The following is a 19,969-nucleotide window of genomic DNA, read 5'->3' as shown; positions in this document are numbered from 1 at the left end:
ACCTGAGCACCTGTTGCAGTTTCCTGAGTCATACAGCAAATTCCCGTTGGCTATCTATTTTACTTATGGTAGTGTAAGTTTCCATGTTACTCTTTCCATACATTTCACCCTCTCCTCCCCTCTCCCCATGTCCGTAAGTCTATTCTCTATGTCTATTTCTCCATTCAGTTCAGTTCAGTCACTTAAGTCATGTCTGACTCTCTGAGACCCCATGGACTGTAGCACACCAGGCCTCCCTGTCCATCACCAACTCCCAGAGTTTATCAAACTCATGTCCATTGAGTTGGCAATGCCATCCCACCATCTCATCTTCTGTTGCCCCCTTCTCCTCCTGCCCTCAATCTTTCCCAGCATCAGGGTCTTTTTCTTCACATCAGGTGGCCAAAGTATTGGACTGATTTACTTTAGGATGGACTAGTTGGATCTCTCCATTGCTGTCCTGTAAATAAATTCTTCAGCACCATTTTTCTAGATTCCACATAAATGCATTAGAATACGATATTTATCTTTCTCTTTCTGACTCACTTCAGTCTGTATAATAGGCTCTAGGTTCATCCACCTCATCAGAACTGACTCAAATGCGTTCCTTTTTATGGCTGAGTAATTTCTTTATCCATTCATCTGTTGATGGACATCTAGGCTGCTTCCATGTTCTAGCTATTGTAAATAGTGCTGAAATGAACAATGGGATACATGTGTCTTTTTCAGTTTTGCTTTCCTCAGGGTATATGCCTAGGAGTGGGATTGCTGGGTCATATGGTGGTTTAATTCCTAGTTTTTTAAGGAATCTCCATACCGTCTACCATGGTTGTATCAATTTACATTCCTACCAAGAGTGCAAGAACATTCCCTTTTCTCCACACCCTCTCCGGCATTTATTGTTTGTAGAGTTTTTGATGAGGGCCATTCTGACCAGTGTGAGGTGATATCTCCTGTAGTTTTGATTTGCATTTCTCTGATAATGAGCGATGTTGAGCATCTTTTTATGTGTTTGTTAGCCATCTGTATGTCTTCTTTGGAGAAATGTCTGTTTAGGTCTTTTCCCCACTTTTTGATTGGGTTGTTTTTCTGGTATTGAGTTGTGTGAGCTGCTTGTATATTTTGGAAATTAATCCTTTGTCAGTTGTTTCATTTGCTCTTATTTTCTCCCATTCTGAGAGTTGTCATTTCACCTTGTTTCTAGTTTCCTTTGCTGTGCAAAAGCTTTTAAGTTTAATCAGGTCTCACTTGTTTACTTTTGTTTTTATTTCCATTACTCTAGGAGGTGGGTCATAGAGGATCTTGCTTTGATTTATATCATAGAGTGTTCTGCTTATGTTTTTCTCTAAGAGTTTTATAGTTTCTGGTCTTACATTTAGGTCTTTAATCCATTTTGAGTTTATCTTTGTGTATGGTGTTAGGAAGTATTCTAATTTCATTCTTTTACATGTAGCTGTCCAGTTTTCCCAGCACCATTTATTGAAGAGGCTGTCTTTGCCCCATTGTATATTCTTGCCTCCTTTGTCAAAAATAAGATACCCATAGGTGCATGGGTTTATTTCTGGGCTTTTTATCTTGTTCCATTAGTCTATATTTCTGTTTTGGTGCCAGTACCACACTGTCTTGATGACTGTAGCTTTGTAGTATAATCTGAAGTCAAGAAGGTTGATTCCTTCATCTCCATTCTTCTTTCTCAGGACTGCTTTGGCTATCTGGGGTCTTTTGTGTTTCCATATGAATTGTGAATTTTTTTGTTCTAGTTTTGTGAAAAATGCTGTTGGTAATTTGATAGGGATCGCAGCGAATCTGTAGATTGCATTTGGTAGTGTAGTCATTTTCACAATATTGATTCTTCCTACCCAGGAACATGGAATATCTCTCCATCTTTGATTTCTTCCATTAGTGTCTTATAATTTTCTGTGTACAGTTCTTTTGTCTACTTAGGTAAGTTTATTCCTAGATATTTAATTCTTTTTGTTGCAATGGTGAATGGGATTGATTCCTTAATTTCTCTTTCTGATTTTTCATTGTTAGTATATAGAAATGCAAGTGATTTCTGTGTATTGATTTTGTATCCTACAACTTTGCTAAATTCACTGATTAGCTCTAGTAATTTTCTGATACTATCTTTAGGGTTTTCTACATACAGTATCATGTCATCTCCAGTGAGAGCTTTACTTCTTTTCTGATCTGGATTCCTTTTCTTTCTTTTTCTTCTCTGATTGCTGTATCTAGGACTTCCAGAACTATGTTGAATAATAGTGCTGAAAGTGGACACCATTGTCTTGTTCCTGATCTTAGGGGGAATGCTTTCAGTTCTTCACCATTGACAATAATGTTTGCTGTAGGCTCATCATATATGGCCTTTACTATGTTGAGGTAGTTTCCTTCTATGCCAATTTTTTGAAGAGTTTTAATCATAAATGGGTGCTGAATTTTGTCAAAGGCTTTTTCTGCATCTATTGAGATGATCGGAGAAGGCAATGGCAACCCACTCCAGTACTCTTGCCTGGAAAATCCCATGGACGGAGGAGCCTGGTGGACTGCAGTCCATGGGGTCGCTAGGAGTCGGACACGACTGAGTGACTTCACTTTCACTTTTCACTTTCATGCATTGGAGACGGAAATGACAACCCACTCCAGTGTTCTTGCCTGGAGAATCCCAGGGACAGGGGAGCCTGGTGGGCTGCCGTCTCTGGGATCACACAGAGTCGGACACAACTGAAGCGACTTAGCAGCAGTAGCAGCAGCAGCATTGAGATGATCATATGGTTTTTAATCTTTCAATTTGTTAATATAGTGTATCACATTGATTGCAGAGTATTTTAATTCCTGCTTGATGAGAATTCTCTATGTCAGCCAAGAAAGCTACAGGTTAGTATCTAAGTTCACCCCTTTTTTTCCTTAAGATTTTCTGTTAACTATAATTAAGCTGAGAAACATCACAATTGTAAGTAATATGTTAAAAATTGCTCTCAAATCAATTACTCTAATGGGTTTTATTTATAGAGCTACCAAGGCAGAGATCTAGATATTTATTTCCCCCAATGCAGATCTTGCATTCTGGTTTTACTCTGGGTCATAGAGCAGGACCTGACTTCTAGGGTCCATGTTAATATTCTGCTGATGAGAATGCTGTGCTAGGACACATTCCAATTGGTAAAGATCACTTCTAGCATAAGAGTGAGTTTGCCATGTTTTGCCTCAAACCAAACACCCCAAAATATGAATCAACATGTAGCAGTGTCACCTGTTTTCCTGGTCACCTCTGACTCTGGCCAAGAGAAGAGCAATGAGAATAAAATGCCATGTCCTCCTGGTAATCACACTTGCTCTCTCTACTCGACAGAGTAGAAAGGATGTAGGCTTATGATGGCACAAGAGAGAAGAATGAACAAGGAAGAAGGGAGCCACAGGGGAGGGGAGGCACATGACTAAACCCCAGGTTCAGGACTCCTTCCTGGAAATATATTCCCACTGGGCCATCTGGTTCCCAGAACTCTGGGTACCTGGGCAATGCCCTGGGGGCACCCGAGGACCACCAATGATGATCAAGTCAGCTCCCTAGCTTAGGTCCCTCCTTCCCTGTTTGACCACCAGCAAAGCAACACTATGTTCCACTGCCCCACCCACCATCTGCCTCATTCCATGCTGATGGGAGAATTCTGAGTGTGATGTAGTCAGTAGGTCTTCGTGGGGGTGCTCTGCCATCACCCCATGCTCATCACCTCCTGCAGCTGCATGGTCTGCCTAGCATGTGCCCAGCTGGGGCTGCACAGCCTGCAGGCTAGAGGGTGGATGGGGTCCACACAGCAGTGTGAGCCTGCAGCCACTGCTTGAAGCATGCATACCCCCAGCCTGTTCTCCAAAAGTGGTGCCTTAATAGCTTTTGCTTTGTCCACTTCCCAGTTGTCAAGCCTGGTCGCCCACCTGCCCAGCCACTGGGGAAGGAATTCTTACAAACTCTGTTAGGCTTGGCATCCCCAGAGAAGTGAGGGTGAGTGGTTCCCTGAGCTGGGCTCCTGTCTGTGCATGACCGTATGCAGGTTTAGCTTAGCAAATCCTCAGTGAAGAGCACCATGTAGACACACAGCAAGGGTTCAACCTCTGGTGGCTGTTCTCATACTGCTGTTATGAATATACCCTTTGAGGATATACATGTGTAAGAGGGACCTGCTTGATGAGACTCTGCCTGCCAAAGGTTAATCCATCAACCACACCAAGGGACACGGAGGAGGCGTGACAGCCACCCCTTTCTCTTTCATAGATGAAACATCTGTCAGGGAGGCAAAGTCCCACTAGTAAGGTCAACGGTGGATGTTTCAAATGTTCTGCGGGGTCACAGTTTGTCTCTGATGCTCATCCAATGTTGACATCGAGGACTGGCAAAGGTGGGGCTATGATTTACGAGCTGGCGGGACAACAGCAGCAGATAGGAACATGTGCGAGAATGCAGCACTATTTGCAATAATTAAAGCTGAAGCAGCTTTAAAACAGCACACATTCTTTGGGGTTAATATGTTGAAACTGTCAACTAAATGACCCCAACCAGCAACGATGCCACAGCACGGTATGGTACCAGCTGCTGTTTGTCAGGGTGGCAGGGACTGGCCGACTGGCTGGAACCATATGTGCTATTTCTGGGCATAGGATGTGAGTAAGGGCTTGTCACAGTAAGTCAGACTAGGATATGAGTCAGTTATTATCAGTTATTATCAAGTGCTGAAAAGAACTGTCTTCAAGGCATCCTGGGTGTATCACATGCTAACTTCTCTAAAGGAGCTACAGGTTGAAAGACACTTAGAATCACTAAGCCAGGGAGAAACCCTGAAGAATACAGACAATTAACATTGGTCAGAGGCCTACCAATAACAAGGAATAGATAAGGCTGAAGCTAAAATCCAGAGGTCCTAAAATTTAGGACCAACAACCAAAAATCAAGATGTATGGGATGTCCCTGATGGTCCAGTGATTAAGAATCTGCTTTCCAACGCAGGGACGTAGGTTTGATCCCTGGCAGGGAAACTAAGATCCCACAGGCTGTGGGGCAACTAAGCCCGAGCACCAGAGCCCACATGCTGTGCAGCCTATGCACTACAACTAGAGAGGAGCCCACACCCTGCAATGAAAAGTCCCACAGGATGCAAATAAGGTATGATGCAGGCAAATAAATAAATATATTTTTAAAAAAGTCAAGTTGTAGGAAATGTGCATGGTAATCACATTTCTGTTAAAACTGTATGTTTGTACATGCACAGAAAAAAGTCTCTAAGGAGCTGGAGAAAACCATTAATAATGGTTATTTGTGGCCTTTTCTGTAAGTGCAATGTTCTTGGAGGCCTTGGGGAAGCCTAATGGCCCACCAAGTCCCTGAACACATGGATGAAGGCTCAGCAAGGCACTCAGAGACTGCAAAATCAGCATTTCTCAAACGCCATGAGAAGGGAGGGCTGACAGACATGGGAAGCTCTTTCTTGGCCCCTGTCACAGGACCCTGGCTTTCTGGCTCCTGGGTGTGTCCCAGGGCTGATGTACTGTGCTTCTGCTCCAGGAACGCTGGGGGAGTGCACTGTCTGGCCACAATGCTGCGAGTCCGTTCAAGGAGCTGTGAAGAGTTACCAGTGAGGAGTGACAGCAGGAACTAACCTACTCTGGCTTCTCCCTCCCAGCAAAGCCTCCAGGAACTGCCCTTAGTTTCAGAGGCCAGGGCAAGGGGAACTGGACCTGCCTCTGGGACCACAGGAGTCTCTTCTAGTGCCCTCCCTGTCAGGAATTTCCTCTCTGTAGGTAAATGGTCTTCTGATCTGCTCCTGATAGCCCCTTCACAGGAGGGTGGGGGAAACCACAGGCCCATCGGTTGAACCACAGTGCATGTGTCTGGAAACAGTATTGCTTAGCCTTGCATTGTGAAGGTTGAAGAAGCCCAGATGTCACTATCCTTTACAAGCATTTTCTGTCTTTCACAGATTTCCTTTGAACACCTCATCGTCTCTCCTTTCCCATCCATGTACATGCCAAGTCACTTTAGTTGTGTCTGACTCTGTGTGACCCTATGGACTGTAGCCCACCAGGCCCCTCTGTCCACAGGATTCTCCAGGCAAGAATCCTGGAGTAGGTTGCCATGCCCTCCTCCAGGGGATCTTTCCAACCCACAGATCGAACCCAGGTCTCTTATGTCTCCTCCACTGGCAGGCAGGTTTACCACTAGCACCACCTGGGAAGCCCATAGCTTCCCTTAGGTAATTCCAATTCACCCTCTGGGTTCCAGCTCCAATGTCCCCTCCTCTGGAGAGCCTTTCCCAACAACCCAAGGCCAGATATCCCCCTTACACCCTGACAGACAGTTCCCACCATAGAATGATTATCCCAGCTCTTGTTTTCTATTTATTTCTGTGATAAAATAAATAATATCCATCTTCCTCATTAGAAGACAAGATTCTCCAGGCCAGAAACCGCATCTGTTTTTTTCCACATCCCCAGTGTACATTGCAGCATCTGGCACCAAATATATACTAATACCAATAAAACCTCCTTCAGTGGAAGGCTGCTGCAGAAGCAACTGGGGTAGAATATGTGCCAGTATTCTGGGGAAGAAGAGCAGCAGGGAGGGCTCTCTCCCTTGTGGTGACTGGTTGGCCACCTTTATTTCTTGTCACGTGTCCAAGTGAGTGGTCAGCAAGTGACAGGCCCCCTCTTAAAGTCTGAAGATTTATGTGAGGCAGGTACTAACAGCAGACGACAATATTTAAAGGAATTAAACAGGGGCAAAAATCCTCTGTTGACATCACAGAGAGACTCAGCCAGCCCTGGGGGTGGGGGTGGGGGGACTTGGATGGGTGGGGAAGGCACTGACCTCGGCTGATGCGCTGTTTCTCTCCAGACAGGATGCCGGGGCTGTCGATTATGCTGATGCTCTTCAGGACCTCATTGGGCAGCTGGGAGCACATAAATCTGGAAGAAAGGGATCAAAGTTGGGATCGGAGCCTGTTCATTGCAGATTGTTCTAATCTCATAGCTCCTTGGCCTCTCTTGGCTGCTGACATCTTCGGAGTCAGTGAGATGGCAAAGTCCCTCAGCCCCACCTGTCTCTCCTCTATGCTGCTCTTCAGACAAGCGTCCTGGGCTTCTTCTCCCAGGGAATCCCATGCTTCCTTCAGGGGCACTGATGCACTGGGCTGGAGTATCCTGAGCCCTGTCCAGCCTGTGCCCATTCCCCAATGTGCCAGCAGAGATACTAGGGCCTGTTTTCACTGGTGCCCCAGGGACCATGCTATGGCTCCAGGCTCAGGGTGTGGCAAGCTCCTATGGGCAACATCCCAAATCCTCCAGGTGCTTTGGTGTCCTAAGAGTAGACGAAAGGGCAGGTGTGAGCAGGGCCCTGGCCAAGCATCTCCAAGTTGTCTTCATTGTCCATCACCTCCCTGATACCACTTCTTCCTTCTCATCCCAATCCCTCTGCCATGCTTCCAAGTCAGCTGCCCTGGTGTTGACCTTGGAAACAGAGTGAAGTGGCAGGAAAACCACAGCCTGAGGGTCAGCAGACCTGGATTCAGGCCAATAACCTGCCTGGACCCTGGATAAGGGCTTCCCCAGGGAACTGGGCCTGAGTTTCATCATGTGTAAATGGAGACACTTGCCAGGGGCTGGAGAGGCTCTTAGCTTTGACACTGTGTAACTCCAGAGCACCAGAGGGACAAGCTCTGTTACTTCCACCCCAGGAAACCCAGGGGGATCTCTGTTAGGAATTGTGTATGTTTTAAGCCAGAAACTGTGGAGTGTCTCTCCTTTTCCTGTATTGTAAATGGCTAACTTCAGTGTCTGTGTAGGCAGAAGGCTCAAAAATCCTCGGGGAAAACTCAATTCTTCCATTCAGTGGAACTGGTGGGATTACTCAGCGTGTAAACATGCTGGGAATGCACGAGATGGGGGCCTGCCCAGCCTCCCCAGCACAAGTGTGGACAGCACAGCCCCCTCACAGCTCAGGGTCGGGAGCCCTAAGCATGAGATGGGATCACTGACACAGCAAGTGAACTTTTGCTGAAGGTGCTCAGGACAAGTTTCTCAGACATTCTTTCCCATTTTTTCAAGTCAGCCCAGGAAGATGTCAGAATGATGACTATGATCATTTTACAACTGGAAAAGTTGAAGCACAGTGCAGTTATGTCATGCGAGGCCACGGCTCTAATGAGTGGCTGGCTGAGGGCTGCAGCCTAATATTTCTGACATCAGCTGAGTTGAACTCAACCCCTAAAATAAAAGCTTCATAACATTAAAAAAAATAAGGGGTCAAGTTCATTTATTAGAAGCCCCTCATTTCTGATTTTCTCCTGTCCCTCCACTTTTATAAACCCTACTGTCCAACACCCAGACAGATCTGTGAGAGTAAGTGCACCAGGACCACTAACTTCTCTGTAAGTTCACAGAGAAAAAAATGCCATATTTGTGTCTCTAGAACTCGGGTAGAAACATTCTGAGCATATCTGTGGTAGACTGAATTTCTTGTGGGTAATCTGGTCTCTTATCATGGTCCCATCCTGTTTATCAGATGGCTCAAGACACCTGGTGATGCTGTCAAAACTGTACATATGTAAAACTATTTCACATAAAGTACTTCTGTGAGAGGCTAACCTTTTTCCCAGAACACAAGCTCACACTAAAGCACAGGTTTGCTGTCCCGGGATGGACTTCCTACTTCTTCTGGACTCGCCTTGCCTTGTACATTTCACGTGAAACATGCAGACATGTGCCTGTTAAGCCCAGGAGCCTCCCATAAGTTTTATGAAGTATGTCCCTCATCCAGGGCTGGTCTATTTTATTTTCTGATAAAAGGAGAGAAGGAAGGGATCAAACCTACACAGGACCCCCATTCCCTGTCACCCATTCAACCAAGGAAGGCTGAGTGGTAGTAGAGACAGGGTGCGTAAAGGAATGGCCCAGCTCTAAGGTCTCAGGCCAGGGGCTAAGAGTCTAGTCACACAGTAAGACAGCACAGAAAGGGGATTCTGGTTCTTAAAAGTTGCCTCCAAACACTAACATTCCAATCCAGTGATCAACATTTTAAAAGAGCCAGGCAATAGCTTAATAGCGATTCCATTTCCAGTGCAGCGATACCCAGTAGTCGCAACAATCATCAAATGGCACAAACATCACTGACCACTTACTGTGTGCCAGGCACTGTCCTGAGTACTTTCCATGAACTCACATTAACTCACTCAATCCTGGCCACAACCTCAGCAGTGGGGCTGTACATCTCCATTTTACAAAGGACAAGACTAGGGTAAAAGGGGGCAAATGTGGCCACCCCAAAAATGTGTCTCACTGGCATGAAGAATAATTTGGACTAATTCTTTTTAAGCTCCCCACCCCCCCAAACTCAGGAAGCATCTTTGACCTCCCTTCTAACTGCCTAGGGAAAGCAGACAGAGGATCTGTTCCAGGAAGGGAGCTGTCACCAGAGATAAATATAGTATCAACGAGGTGAGGCGATAGGAACCCTGCACAGTTTTATTTATTAAAACTCCTCACTGTGTCCCATTGTCTCTGCACAGGCCAGCAAACATTTGTTTACCAAACATTTGTTTTTCCAGTCCCATGTCAACTGCCTTCCTCTTCCCCTGAGATTCCAAACCACTGCCTCCAACATCCTCCTGTCTTTAACTGGAGATGGTATTTAGAAAAGGAAGGGCTTCAGCCATTTGGGGGAGTTACTCCATTTTCCTGGGTCTCTCTCATGTATGTACATAATTAAAGTTTTGTTTGAGTTTCTCCTGTTAACCTGTCTTAAGTCAACTTAATTCTTAGACCAGCCAGATGAACTTAGAAGGGTAGAAGAAAATTTTTTCCTCCCCAGCAGGGGCACAGAGGGGTCACATGCCATAACTTGCCAAGTCACATAGCTGGTAGCTGACAGAGCTAGGATGTAGACCTGGCAGTTAGGCTGCTATTGCCATTTCGTGCATTTGAGTCACCACTGTGTATCTTTCATCACGCAGAGGGCAACATCCTGGAACAGAAGCGATGTGCCACAGCCCTGGAACTCCACCAAAGAGGCCCCTTTGTGGGACTTGCCCTCACTTTACTAGCGGAGGGTGCAGCAGTGACTGGGAGGCAGAAGGCCCGGTTCTTCACCTCTTCTTTCTCACTCACCCTGTGACCTCAGTCAGGTCTGAGCAACTCTATCAGCCTGAGGACGCCCAGGCAGTCCTTTAGGTTCACCTAAGTTTGCCATGGAAGAGAGTACGACACTGTTCCTGCCCAGGCTCACTTTACTGATTAGAGGAAAATCAGAGAGATGAAATACTTCCTAAACTGGCACAGTGAATAGCACCCAGTGTGCAAGAAGACTTTGACAACTAACCTGCAGAAATTACTATTACACAGTCCTACCACAAAGGCCTGATCTAAACTTCCACTGCCTGGGAGGAATTTCATTTCAGACCCAGACTGTGAAAAGCCTGTGGTTACGCCTTTGATCGAGTCTTATGGAATTACCACTTTTGCAAGTGAAAGATGGTTGAACATTGGCAATCCCATGCAGCTCGACCTCCACATGACCTTTTCTAAATCAGGTCTCCCTCTCCCAACCACCACAGGGGGAAAAACTGGTTTTCTGAGATGACAGGACCAGGGCTGTGTGGTTAGTTGCTGATAAAGAACAATGGCTTAATGACGCAGGAGCCATCGCAAATCCTGAAGATAAAGGCTAATAGGATGGGCTTCAGGGAGTTTATTAGGGAAAAGCACACCACCCAAAACAAAACAAAATAACCCCGCCCTCCAAACCAGTTACTCTCTCAGCTTAAAAAAAACAACACAATTTTGCTAGTGAATCAAGAGTGATTCTTGGCAAGAGCCTATTTTCCTTAGTCTCTGCAGCTAAATTATGTGGTGGAGTCAGCATGTATCTGGACCAATGCTGTTTACTTGTATTAAGTCAGCTTTTTAAAAAAATTCCCAGCAGTACTAAGTGACTGTGCAATATTCAGTTCAGTCGCTCAGTCATGTCCGACTCTTTGCGACCCCATGAATTGTAACACGCCAGGCCTCCCTGTCCATCAATCAGACTCACGTCCATCGAGTCCGTGATGCCATCCAGCCGTCTCATCCTCTGTCGTCCCCTTCTCCTCCTGCCCCCAATCCCTCCCAGCATCAGAGTCTTTTTCAATGAGTCAACTCTTTGCATGAGGTGGCCAAAGTACTGGAGTTTCAGCTTTAGCATCATTCCTTCCAGAGAACACCCAGGACTGATCTCCTTTAGAATGGACTGGTTGGATCTCCTTGCAGTCCAAGGGACTCTCAAGAGTCTTCTCCAACACCACAGTTCAAAAGCATCAATTCTTCAGCACTCAGCTTTCTTCACAATCCAACTCTCACATCCATACATGCAATATTCATAGTCTTTAAAAAGTCCATTTAATGAAGTCTCACTTAATCACAAGCATAGAGGTAACAAACAGAATATAAGTACAAAAATACACATATGTGTTCTATTATTGCTAAACCATTTTGCAAATTCAAGACAGTGGCTGTTTTTTGTGTTTTGATCACACCGTCACCCCTATCAGGCCTGGCTAAAATAACAGGAGCACTGGAAGTACTGTTCAGATTCCTTCCACTTAGAAGGAAGTTTCAAAATTTCAAACCCTAGGGCCAGTGATGAGTTATTTTAGAAAGAGAAACCGGAGAAGTAAATGAGATTAAGAACTTCTTCTGTGGAAGGTGACAGTTTAAAAGTACACTAGCTCCTAAACAGAAAATGATCCCTGTAGCTATCTGGATTTAAAAAAACAAACAAACAAAAAACTACCATTTTCTGAAAAGTAGATTGAAGGAAAGTAAAATAACTAATCCAAATGTAGGAAGGAAGATCAGAGACCAACCCGCCAACTCCTGCCCTTTCTTCAACTAACCGAATCGTTCCAGTGTCTCCCGGGACTCGTGCCCTCAGTGTACTGCTGGGGCATCCCTCTCCTCTGTGATGCAGAACTACCCCGACAACAGACTCTGAAACCTAAAGAACCACACTCTCTTGGAGCAACTTCGAGACACGCTTGCCTGCGGAATTTTCTTCTAAAGTAAAGCAGAATGGTGAAGTCTCAGGATGTCTCACTAAGGTATTTTAGAATTCTCTGTTCTAGTTGCAGCTTCTCTTTATTGTTCAAGTATGCATGCTTGTGCTCAGCTGCGTCCAACTCTTGGTGACCCCATGGACTGTAGCCCACCGGGCTCCTCTGTCTGTGGGATTTTCCAGGCAAGAATACTAGAGTGGGTTGCCATCTCCTCTTCCAAGGGATCTTCCTGACCCAGGGACAGAACCCTCAACTCCTGTGTCTACCACTGCACCACCTGGGGATCCATTCAAGTATGAAACTTCTATAATTCAAAACTGTCTTTGGGGGAATTTGTCTTCATTTCTCAGGAGTCCACTGAAAACTTTCCTAGAAACCACCATTAGAGATTGAGGCTCAGCTCCACTGGTTTGCTTAATGCTTCCAGGCTGGTACCATCTTACAAAGAACCAAACTCTTTTAGAGATGCCCCAAGGGGCAGATGCCCAAGCCCTGTAATGGGAGGGCCAGAATAATGAGACCTATCCTGTGGGCGTGGAGGAATCAGTGGTTGCTCAATGAATTAGGGGGTGAAAGTTCTTCATAGCAGACAATCAATTCTATTTCCTGTGAAGTCTGGTTTTTGACCTAGTTCTCATAAAGTAGGCTAAATAAAAATAAGTTTGCCTGCCTTTAGAGCTAAGCCTGCTGCTGTTCCTAAAGGGATGCCATAATTACGTATACAATCTGAGCACACCGTACTAAGTGACTCTCTTCTTTGTGCCAGTCCTGGGAGAAATACTAGCATTGTCATGTAGACATACAACTTAATCAGGCCGCTTACTCTTAAATACACTGTTAATTTCCAGGTGGTACATCCATGACAGGTTTCTCAAACTCAGTGGTAAAGAATCTGCCTGCCCACGCAAGAAATGCAGGAGACTCGGGTTCGATCCCTGGTTCAGGAAGACCCCCTGGAGGAAATGGCAACCCACTCCAATATTCTTGCTGGGACAATCCCATGAACAGAAGCGCCTGGTGGGTTACAGTCCAGAGTTGCACACAACTGAGTGGCTGAGCATACACACACATCCCTGACATGTGAGCCTCAAGTATACATGGCCACCAGGTGGCTGGAAGGACAGAAACTCTTTGCTGGTGTTTTGTGAGCTGCAGGGTGGTAGATAAAAGGGAACAGGGAACCTGAGTTCTAGCCCTGTCTCTGCCTTTTCTTGAGCAAGTCATTTTACTTCTTTACTCTCAGTTTTCTCATCTGTAAAATGGCCCTAGTGTCATCTGTTTTATTAGCCATGAAAAGAAGGTGTGTGTGAAATTATTAATCAATGATTTAGGTCCCTGAATATTCACTGGAAGGACTAATGTTGAAGCTCCAATACTTTGGCCACCTGATGAAAAGAACCAACTGACTGGAAAAGACCTCAGTGCTGGGAAAGATTGAGGGCAGGAGGAGAAGGGGGCAACAGAGGATGAGATTGTTGGATAGCATCACCGACTCAATGGACATGAGTCTGAGCAAACTCAGAGAGATAGTGAAGGACAGGAAAGCCTGGTGTGCTGCAGTCCAGGGGGTCGCAGAGAGTCAGACAGAACTTGGTGACTGAACAACAAATTTGGGACATAATTAATATAATCTTTATCATTGCTGGTGGGCTACATAAAGGACAGCCTTGAATGTTAGACAGAGAGAAGACAGTGATTCTCAGATCAAAGTCCTCCCATTTGGCTGCTGAGCACAGTGGTCACTAGCTGGCCTGGGTTCCCATCCCCAGAACTGCCACTTATCAGTTGAGTGACCTGGTGGAAGCTAAATGGGCTTCTGTCTCAATTCCTTCTCTTTACATTGGGGAAAACAGTCACACCTATGTCACAGGATTTTTGTGAGAATTTAGAGCTAATTCACCAGTAAAGTTTAGACAGATAGTAAATGCCATATAACTATTTGCTATTCCTTTTCTGTGTATTCCAAATTCAATTAACACTTGATGGGTGGATTATTTTCAGTAAATTTTAAATTCTGAGATAAAGGATCTTGCCATTCAGAATCTTTTCTGAAAGCTTCTTTTCCATACTCATCTGTTGTACGCTTGTGATTTGAGAAAAAAATAAATGTTAGGGAAGTAAGTCATCTGCCAAAATAAAGCCAACAGCCATTCTCCCTTGTTTTTCCCTAGTGGATAGAGACTTTATAAAATGGGAGTTTGAAAAAGGTGGCAGCTTCTTTCTTTCTTAAGCCTTTGTCAGGCAAAAAGAGAGTAAGACTAAGGACAGCAGTAATGGAACCAAGGGGCTCCAGGTAGACTTTCATGGAGAAGGGTCCTGTGCCTTGCACTTGCCAGGGCCTCGGGAATCTTCCAGGGCCAGTTCTGGGACAGGAAGGCTGGCTGTTGCCTGCCCTGTGACCTTGGCCCCTGGGAGGCCCTGCTGGGGGAGCTTCTTGTCCCACTCCCCCGCAGCTGTGGTCCACTCGTCCTGAGAGACCCCTGGGGTTCACCCTCCAGGGCTCAAGCCCTACTTCTCCTACAAGGAGACACGGTGGTGCAAGCAAGGTTGCTCTGGAGTTGAGAAGCGTGCTTCTTCTAGAGGAGAAACTTTGAAGCTGGAGAAAGTCATCTGGACAGTGTCAGTCACCGTCAGATGGAATTTCTCTGTGACTCCATCTACATCATCTGTATATTTCTATTCATCCTGCTGCGGAGTTCTCTTGCTGCCACTTGGACGCCTTCTGTGATTTGCTCTGGGAGCATAGATTAGCTCTTAGGGGAGGGTACCGATCCCTAGAGAGCTGAGTTTTTCACAGAGGGCACCTGTGGAGGTTGCCTGGGCCACTCTCGGCAGAGCCACTGCACAGCACTCTGGCACGTCATTCATCCCATGGTCCTTGTGAACGGCACTCCCTGGAGTTGTGCAATCAGGCGCAACTCTCAGCCTCTGGGAGAACAGCTGTCAGCTGGGAGGATCTGTTCCTTTTTTTTTTTTTTTTTAAATCTAAAAAGCAGAAATGTAGTTTCAAGTCTTTCATCTGTCATCTCTACTTCCATGTCTCCCTAAAGGCGTTTGGAAGACCACTCCCTGGTTTTGAACCTCCCATAGCCCACTCCCTGCAACCAAAGAGACTCATGTGGTAGACTCATAAGAGAGGAAAACGGGGAGTTGAGGGGAACTCAAAGAAGAAAGAGAAATGGGTTTTTAAAAAAAAATAGGCTAGGAGTGACAAAAAGGGAGAAGGAGGGGGAGGTAGAAGCAGGGGGTGCCTGAAAGTGCAGAGCCGTGTCCAAGAGGACCCGCGGGCTTGTCCTGTCCTGGACCTCACTGCGTCTCGGGAACTCTGGAGAAAGGCAATATAAACACAACTCTGCTGCAGTCCAGGCAGGGCCTCAGCTACCCTACGACCTCACCTCTGTTAGACAGCGACCACGCAACAGATGTAATGTGTGGCCGTCCCGCCTCTGTTTCTCCCGCCTGGCTCTAATGAACGAGGACGCAGCTCAAAGCACGGGACTGAGAAGCCAAAGGGGCACCCAGCGAGGTGGGCGACTGGTCCTGGAACAACCAAGGTTAAATCTGGGTGTTGGGAGGGCTTCAGTGGCCCTCTGGGCTCAGTTCTCTGTGTAGGAGGTCCTGGCACACAGTGCCTGAGAGTTAGCCATCCAGCCACCATGTGATGTGGCCAGCACGGGGAGCTCACTACCCCACAAGGCAACCCGATCCTTTCCCGTGAGGTTCAGATTATTAGAAATTTGTTCCTTATACTGTGTGGTCCTGTAATGTCCAATCCTGGGCCTGAGCTCTGTCCTCTGAAGCCACCTAGAGTAGGTATAAATGATCACTTCCTAAGAGAATCTCCCCAATATTTATATATGATAAGCATATTTTCTTATAACTTCTTTTTTTCAGAACACACATACTCTGTTTTTCTGGTTTTGAACTTTTACACATAATTGGCAAAGATTCAAAGAACAGCTTTAAACAACGGGTCCAGAGATGGCGGTCTGCCGGTCCTTACCGATTGAGGAAAGCATTTCCAAAGCGACTAAGCTTTCGAAAGGGCTTTTTGGGGTCCACGACTAAAGCATTCCCTGGGGTGTTGCCCTCGGTTTCCCCATACATCACAGCGATGAAGGAGTCGGTGGTGGGCTCTGGCCCGATCCTCATGCCTGGGAAGTCTTGCTCCAGTAAGTATCTGAGAGAGGGGGAAAAAGAAAGAAAACAAACTTAGCATGGTGTCACAAAGCATGGGGCTAAAAAGCTTGCCGGGGCCACTAACTTCAAACATAATCATTTAAAAACCTGGAATATAACCCCCAAGGAAAAAGAGAATGATTGGCATTGTACTCTTCTGCAAATAACGAATTTTCAAAGTTTAAAATCTTCAGACCTACTTTCTCTCCAGTGTAAGGAGCCTAGTGAAAGAGGCAGGCATGCTGCAGACTTGCTGGGCTTCTCCCAGTGGACCTTAGCTCAGCACAGCAATTCCCGGTCATGGTTCCACTGGCACAATAGTTACTACTCCAGAGAGGAGGACGCAGTCAGCGCCTAGGCATCCTGGAAGACCCTGCTCAGGTCCACCTCCTTTAGGGAAGTGTCCCTGTCCCTCGAGCATGTTGGGGTCACCTGCTCTGTAGGCCCTGGGCACCCTGCGCCTGCACCCATCACTATGGATGCTGCACTTCTCTGTTCATGGGTCTTGAAGGCAGGCCCATAGTAATACATTCCCAGCACCCAACACCATGCCTGCCCACAGAGGGCACCCAGTGCAGTGAATGAAATAAGGAACCATCTCCTTCCTGGTCCCTGGCAATCAACGTGGCCCCACATCCTTTCTTGAGCATTTTACAGCTCCCTTGGGATCCTGGAGGTGGTAATCATGGAAGACAATCTCTAAAGAATTCAGTAGCAACCCAGAGGCTGATAAGGCTCGGATTAGGTATCACCAGGGCCAGCCCTAGCACTCTGTGCAAATTGGAATAAGATGTCCCTTCCTTTAGGCAGACCCAGCCCTGCACCACAGCTCACAGCTTAGTGAGCAGAACTCTCAGCTGGAGTTTACCCTCACATATCCTGTTGCCCAGGCATGCAGTTAACCCGTATACAGCGGCCTTGGCAGGTGCCATTGAGGGGCCTCGTTCAGGGGCCGAGGAGACAAATTGCTGCGCTACAGCAGCAGTCTCCTACCTTTTTGGCACCAGGAAGCAATTTCGTGGAAGACAATTTTTCCATGGAAGGTGGTGGGGAGGGGGAATGGTTTGGGGATGATTCAAGTGCATTACATTTATTGTACATTTTATTTCTATTATTAGTACATTAGCTCCACCTCAGATCATGAGGCATTAGATATTGGAGGTTGGGGATCCCTGTGCTAGACTGACACGGCTGGGGTAGGGCAAGGGAGCCAGAGGTACAGTGATGGGGAAAGTGCTCTTTCTGTGGGAAATGGTTCCTCGCCACCCCCACAGGCATATCATTCAGCGGCAGCCACACAGAGCCCCTCTCTTCCTCCCCACCAAGATTCCCCTTCCATGATGGAGGAACACACTTAGGTGTGTTTATTATAAATGGAATGGCAGGGGCTGGGTGGGGGGTGAGGGGGGGACCACTCCCTCCTTCCTTTGCAACCAAGGAGAACATAAAGGAGGGAGGTTTTGGAATACTTTTAACTCATTATCAAGCAACAAATAGAAACACAGCACCTTCAGAGGACACTTGGCAGGGACCGTGAATGGGGACCAGGGGTGGGGACAGTGGAAGAGAATCCTTGCTTGAGGTGACAGAGTTGTGTCCCTAGCCTGCCAGGGAGATGACCCTTCACCCTGGGAGGAGGCTGAAGGGCAGAAACCTGTACAACATTTTCCAGCTCTCCATTCCTACAGCTCACAGTCTACTTGGTCCTAAATCATTTCATTTCTAAAATGTCTTGACTGATCAAATTGAGGTCCAGAACCTATGATTTTATCCCCAGGGATAGAGGGAAAGAAGGGAACTACCAAACATCCAACACCATCCTGCCATTTTTCTAAGAATAAGAAATTAAGTCACTCTTTAGACTCATGTTTTCTTTGTAAACAAAACTGAAATTGTTTAGTACTTTCAGCAGGTGGTACCTGAAATGTTTCACTGATCAATTTTTTTTAACATCATTCAAAGTTTCAACATTTCCGTGAACTTGCGGAGCACCAGAATAGACATATCCTTTAAATACATCCCATAAATTTAGAATAAATGCAAAAAAAATCAGATAATAGCATCCAGCATTTACGAAGTACAGTCAACCCTTGAATAACATGGGTTTGAACTGCACAGGTCCACTTACACATAGCTCTTTTTCAGTAGTAAATACTATAGTACTATAGTACATGAATAAAGTGAGAATGAGGAGATGAGGTTCAAACCCAGCAGCATTGAAAGGAAAAATTTGAGCAGATCCTGAGGTGTGATGCACTGAAACAGGTTACCCATCCAGCCGCACGCACGAGGCTGGAAAACTGTGACACTTTTTTTCTTTGGACACCTCAGAGGCATTCCCAAGCTACAAGTTTCAGGGGCTTTGTGATGTTTTCTGCCATAGCAAGAATTCAAGGGAACAAAAGGCCACAGGAAGACTACAGAAAAGACTCTACCGCAGCCCCCTGCATGGGCATCCTGTGCGCTGGGCTGGGTTTTGTCCCCAGTTCCACCTCGCTCTCCTTTTCCTGTGTTTTCAAAGAGGGCTGCCAGCTCTAGCAGTAACTGCTCCAAGACTCTCCAGCCAAGTCATCAATGAAAAACAAGACAGACATTTGGATTCCAAGCAGCTGATAGAAGGGGTGGCGGGGAAGACAGGCAGGGGACCTGACATCACTTTGTCCGTCTGCTGAGGGTCATGGTTCAGCCTCATCCAACTGGCTCCTGGCACCCTGCTCAGCCTATGTCAAGGAGTAGCTTTCATGCAAGAATATAGGTAGACAGTGTCTTTCTTTTTCCATTGTTGAGGTTTGACAATTTCTCTTTGACTTTATAGAAAAAATTGTCATTTGTGACACGGGGAAGAAAAACATCTTCAAAACAATAAAAAGTCCTTCAACATCCCCAAGCACCATCTTCTCAAAGATGGGCTTAAGAATAACTAAAAAATAAGCAAATAAACTAGAAAAGGCACATTATTCAATGACAGATATCCAAAATTCAAGCCACAAACTCCATCTCCCCTGAGTATTTACCCACGCATTCTGTCTGGGTTTTGTCTGAAACACCTGGGCTTGGAATAGCGGAAAAGGCATTCATTATTTTAGTAACAATACCTCATGTTTGAGAGCTTGTTATGTACTAAAGTCTTTATATGAATGTAACCTTATTTCATTGTAAGTTCCTTATGGGGTAGGTACTATTTTTATGCCCACCCCCATTTCACAGATGAGAAAACAAAGGCTCAAATAGATTAAATAGTTGATTAGAACCTAGGATTTCTTATTGGTCCCATGAGAGCACTACCTGTCCTAAATCAGACTTGAGAGGCTAGCAGTATCCAACAGGCACATTTGTAGGAATGGGTTCTGTGAATCATAACAAATACACAAATCTAAGACTTTTTAGTTGGTATTTAATCATTGAGTAAGTACTCCAAAAAGCAACAAGGCACAAATATTCGGGGTGCTTTATGAACATTATTATTGATATTATTTACTTGTTTATTTGGCTACACTGGGTCTGAGTTGCAGCACATAGGATCTAGTTCTCTGATCAGGGATTGAACCTGGGTCCCCTGAATTGGGAGCTCAGAATCTTGGCCACTGGACCACCAAGGAAGTCCCATGAGCATTATATTTTCATTCTCAAGCCAAATTCTAGAGAAATGGCCTGTGTCATGCTAAACAAGATTTTAAAATATTTGTGCATACACTGGCATCTGTGCAGAGAGTTTTGAGGTTCAATTCATTGCTGTATCTGGG

General features: G+C 45.8%; 1 protein-coding gene across 1 annotated transcript in view; it reads right to left on the bottom strand.

Moving 5' to 3' along the window:
• Nucleotides 1-19,969, bottom strand: part of EHD4 (EH domain containing 4) — an 88,187-nt gene that overhangs the window by 48,937 nt on the left and 19,281 nt on the right. The window contains exons 2-3 of the mRNA XM_040226878.1: nt 16,051-16,227; nt 6,833-6,930 (exon numbers count right to left, since the gene is read on the bottom strand). Of these exons, the coding sequence (XP_040082812.1) occupies nt 6,833-6,930; nt 16,051-16,227 (275 nt within the window). The remainder of the gene's footprint in view (nt 1-6,832; nt 6,931-16,050; nt 16,228-19,969) is intronic.

This window comes from Oryx dammah, unplaced genomic scaffold (genome assembly GCF_014754425.2).
Source record: "Oryx dammah isolate SB20612 unplaced genomic scaffold, SCBI_Odam_1.1 HiC_scaffold_26, whole genome shotgun sequence".
Lineage (NCBI taxonomy): Eukaryota > Metazoa > Chordata > Mammalia > Artiodactyla > Bovidae > Oryx > Oryx dammah.
Note: the sequence above shows the minus strand (reverse complement) of the source record. Positions and strands in the feature narration are given on the sequence as shown.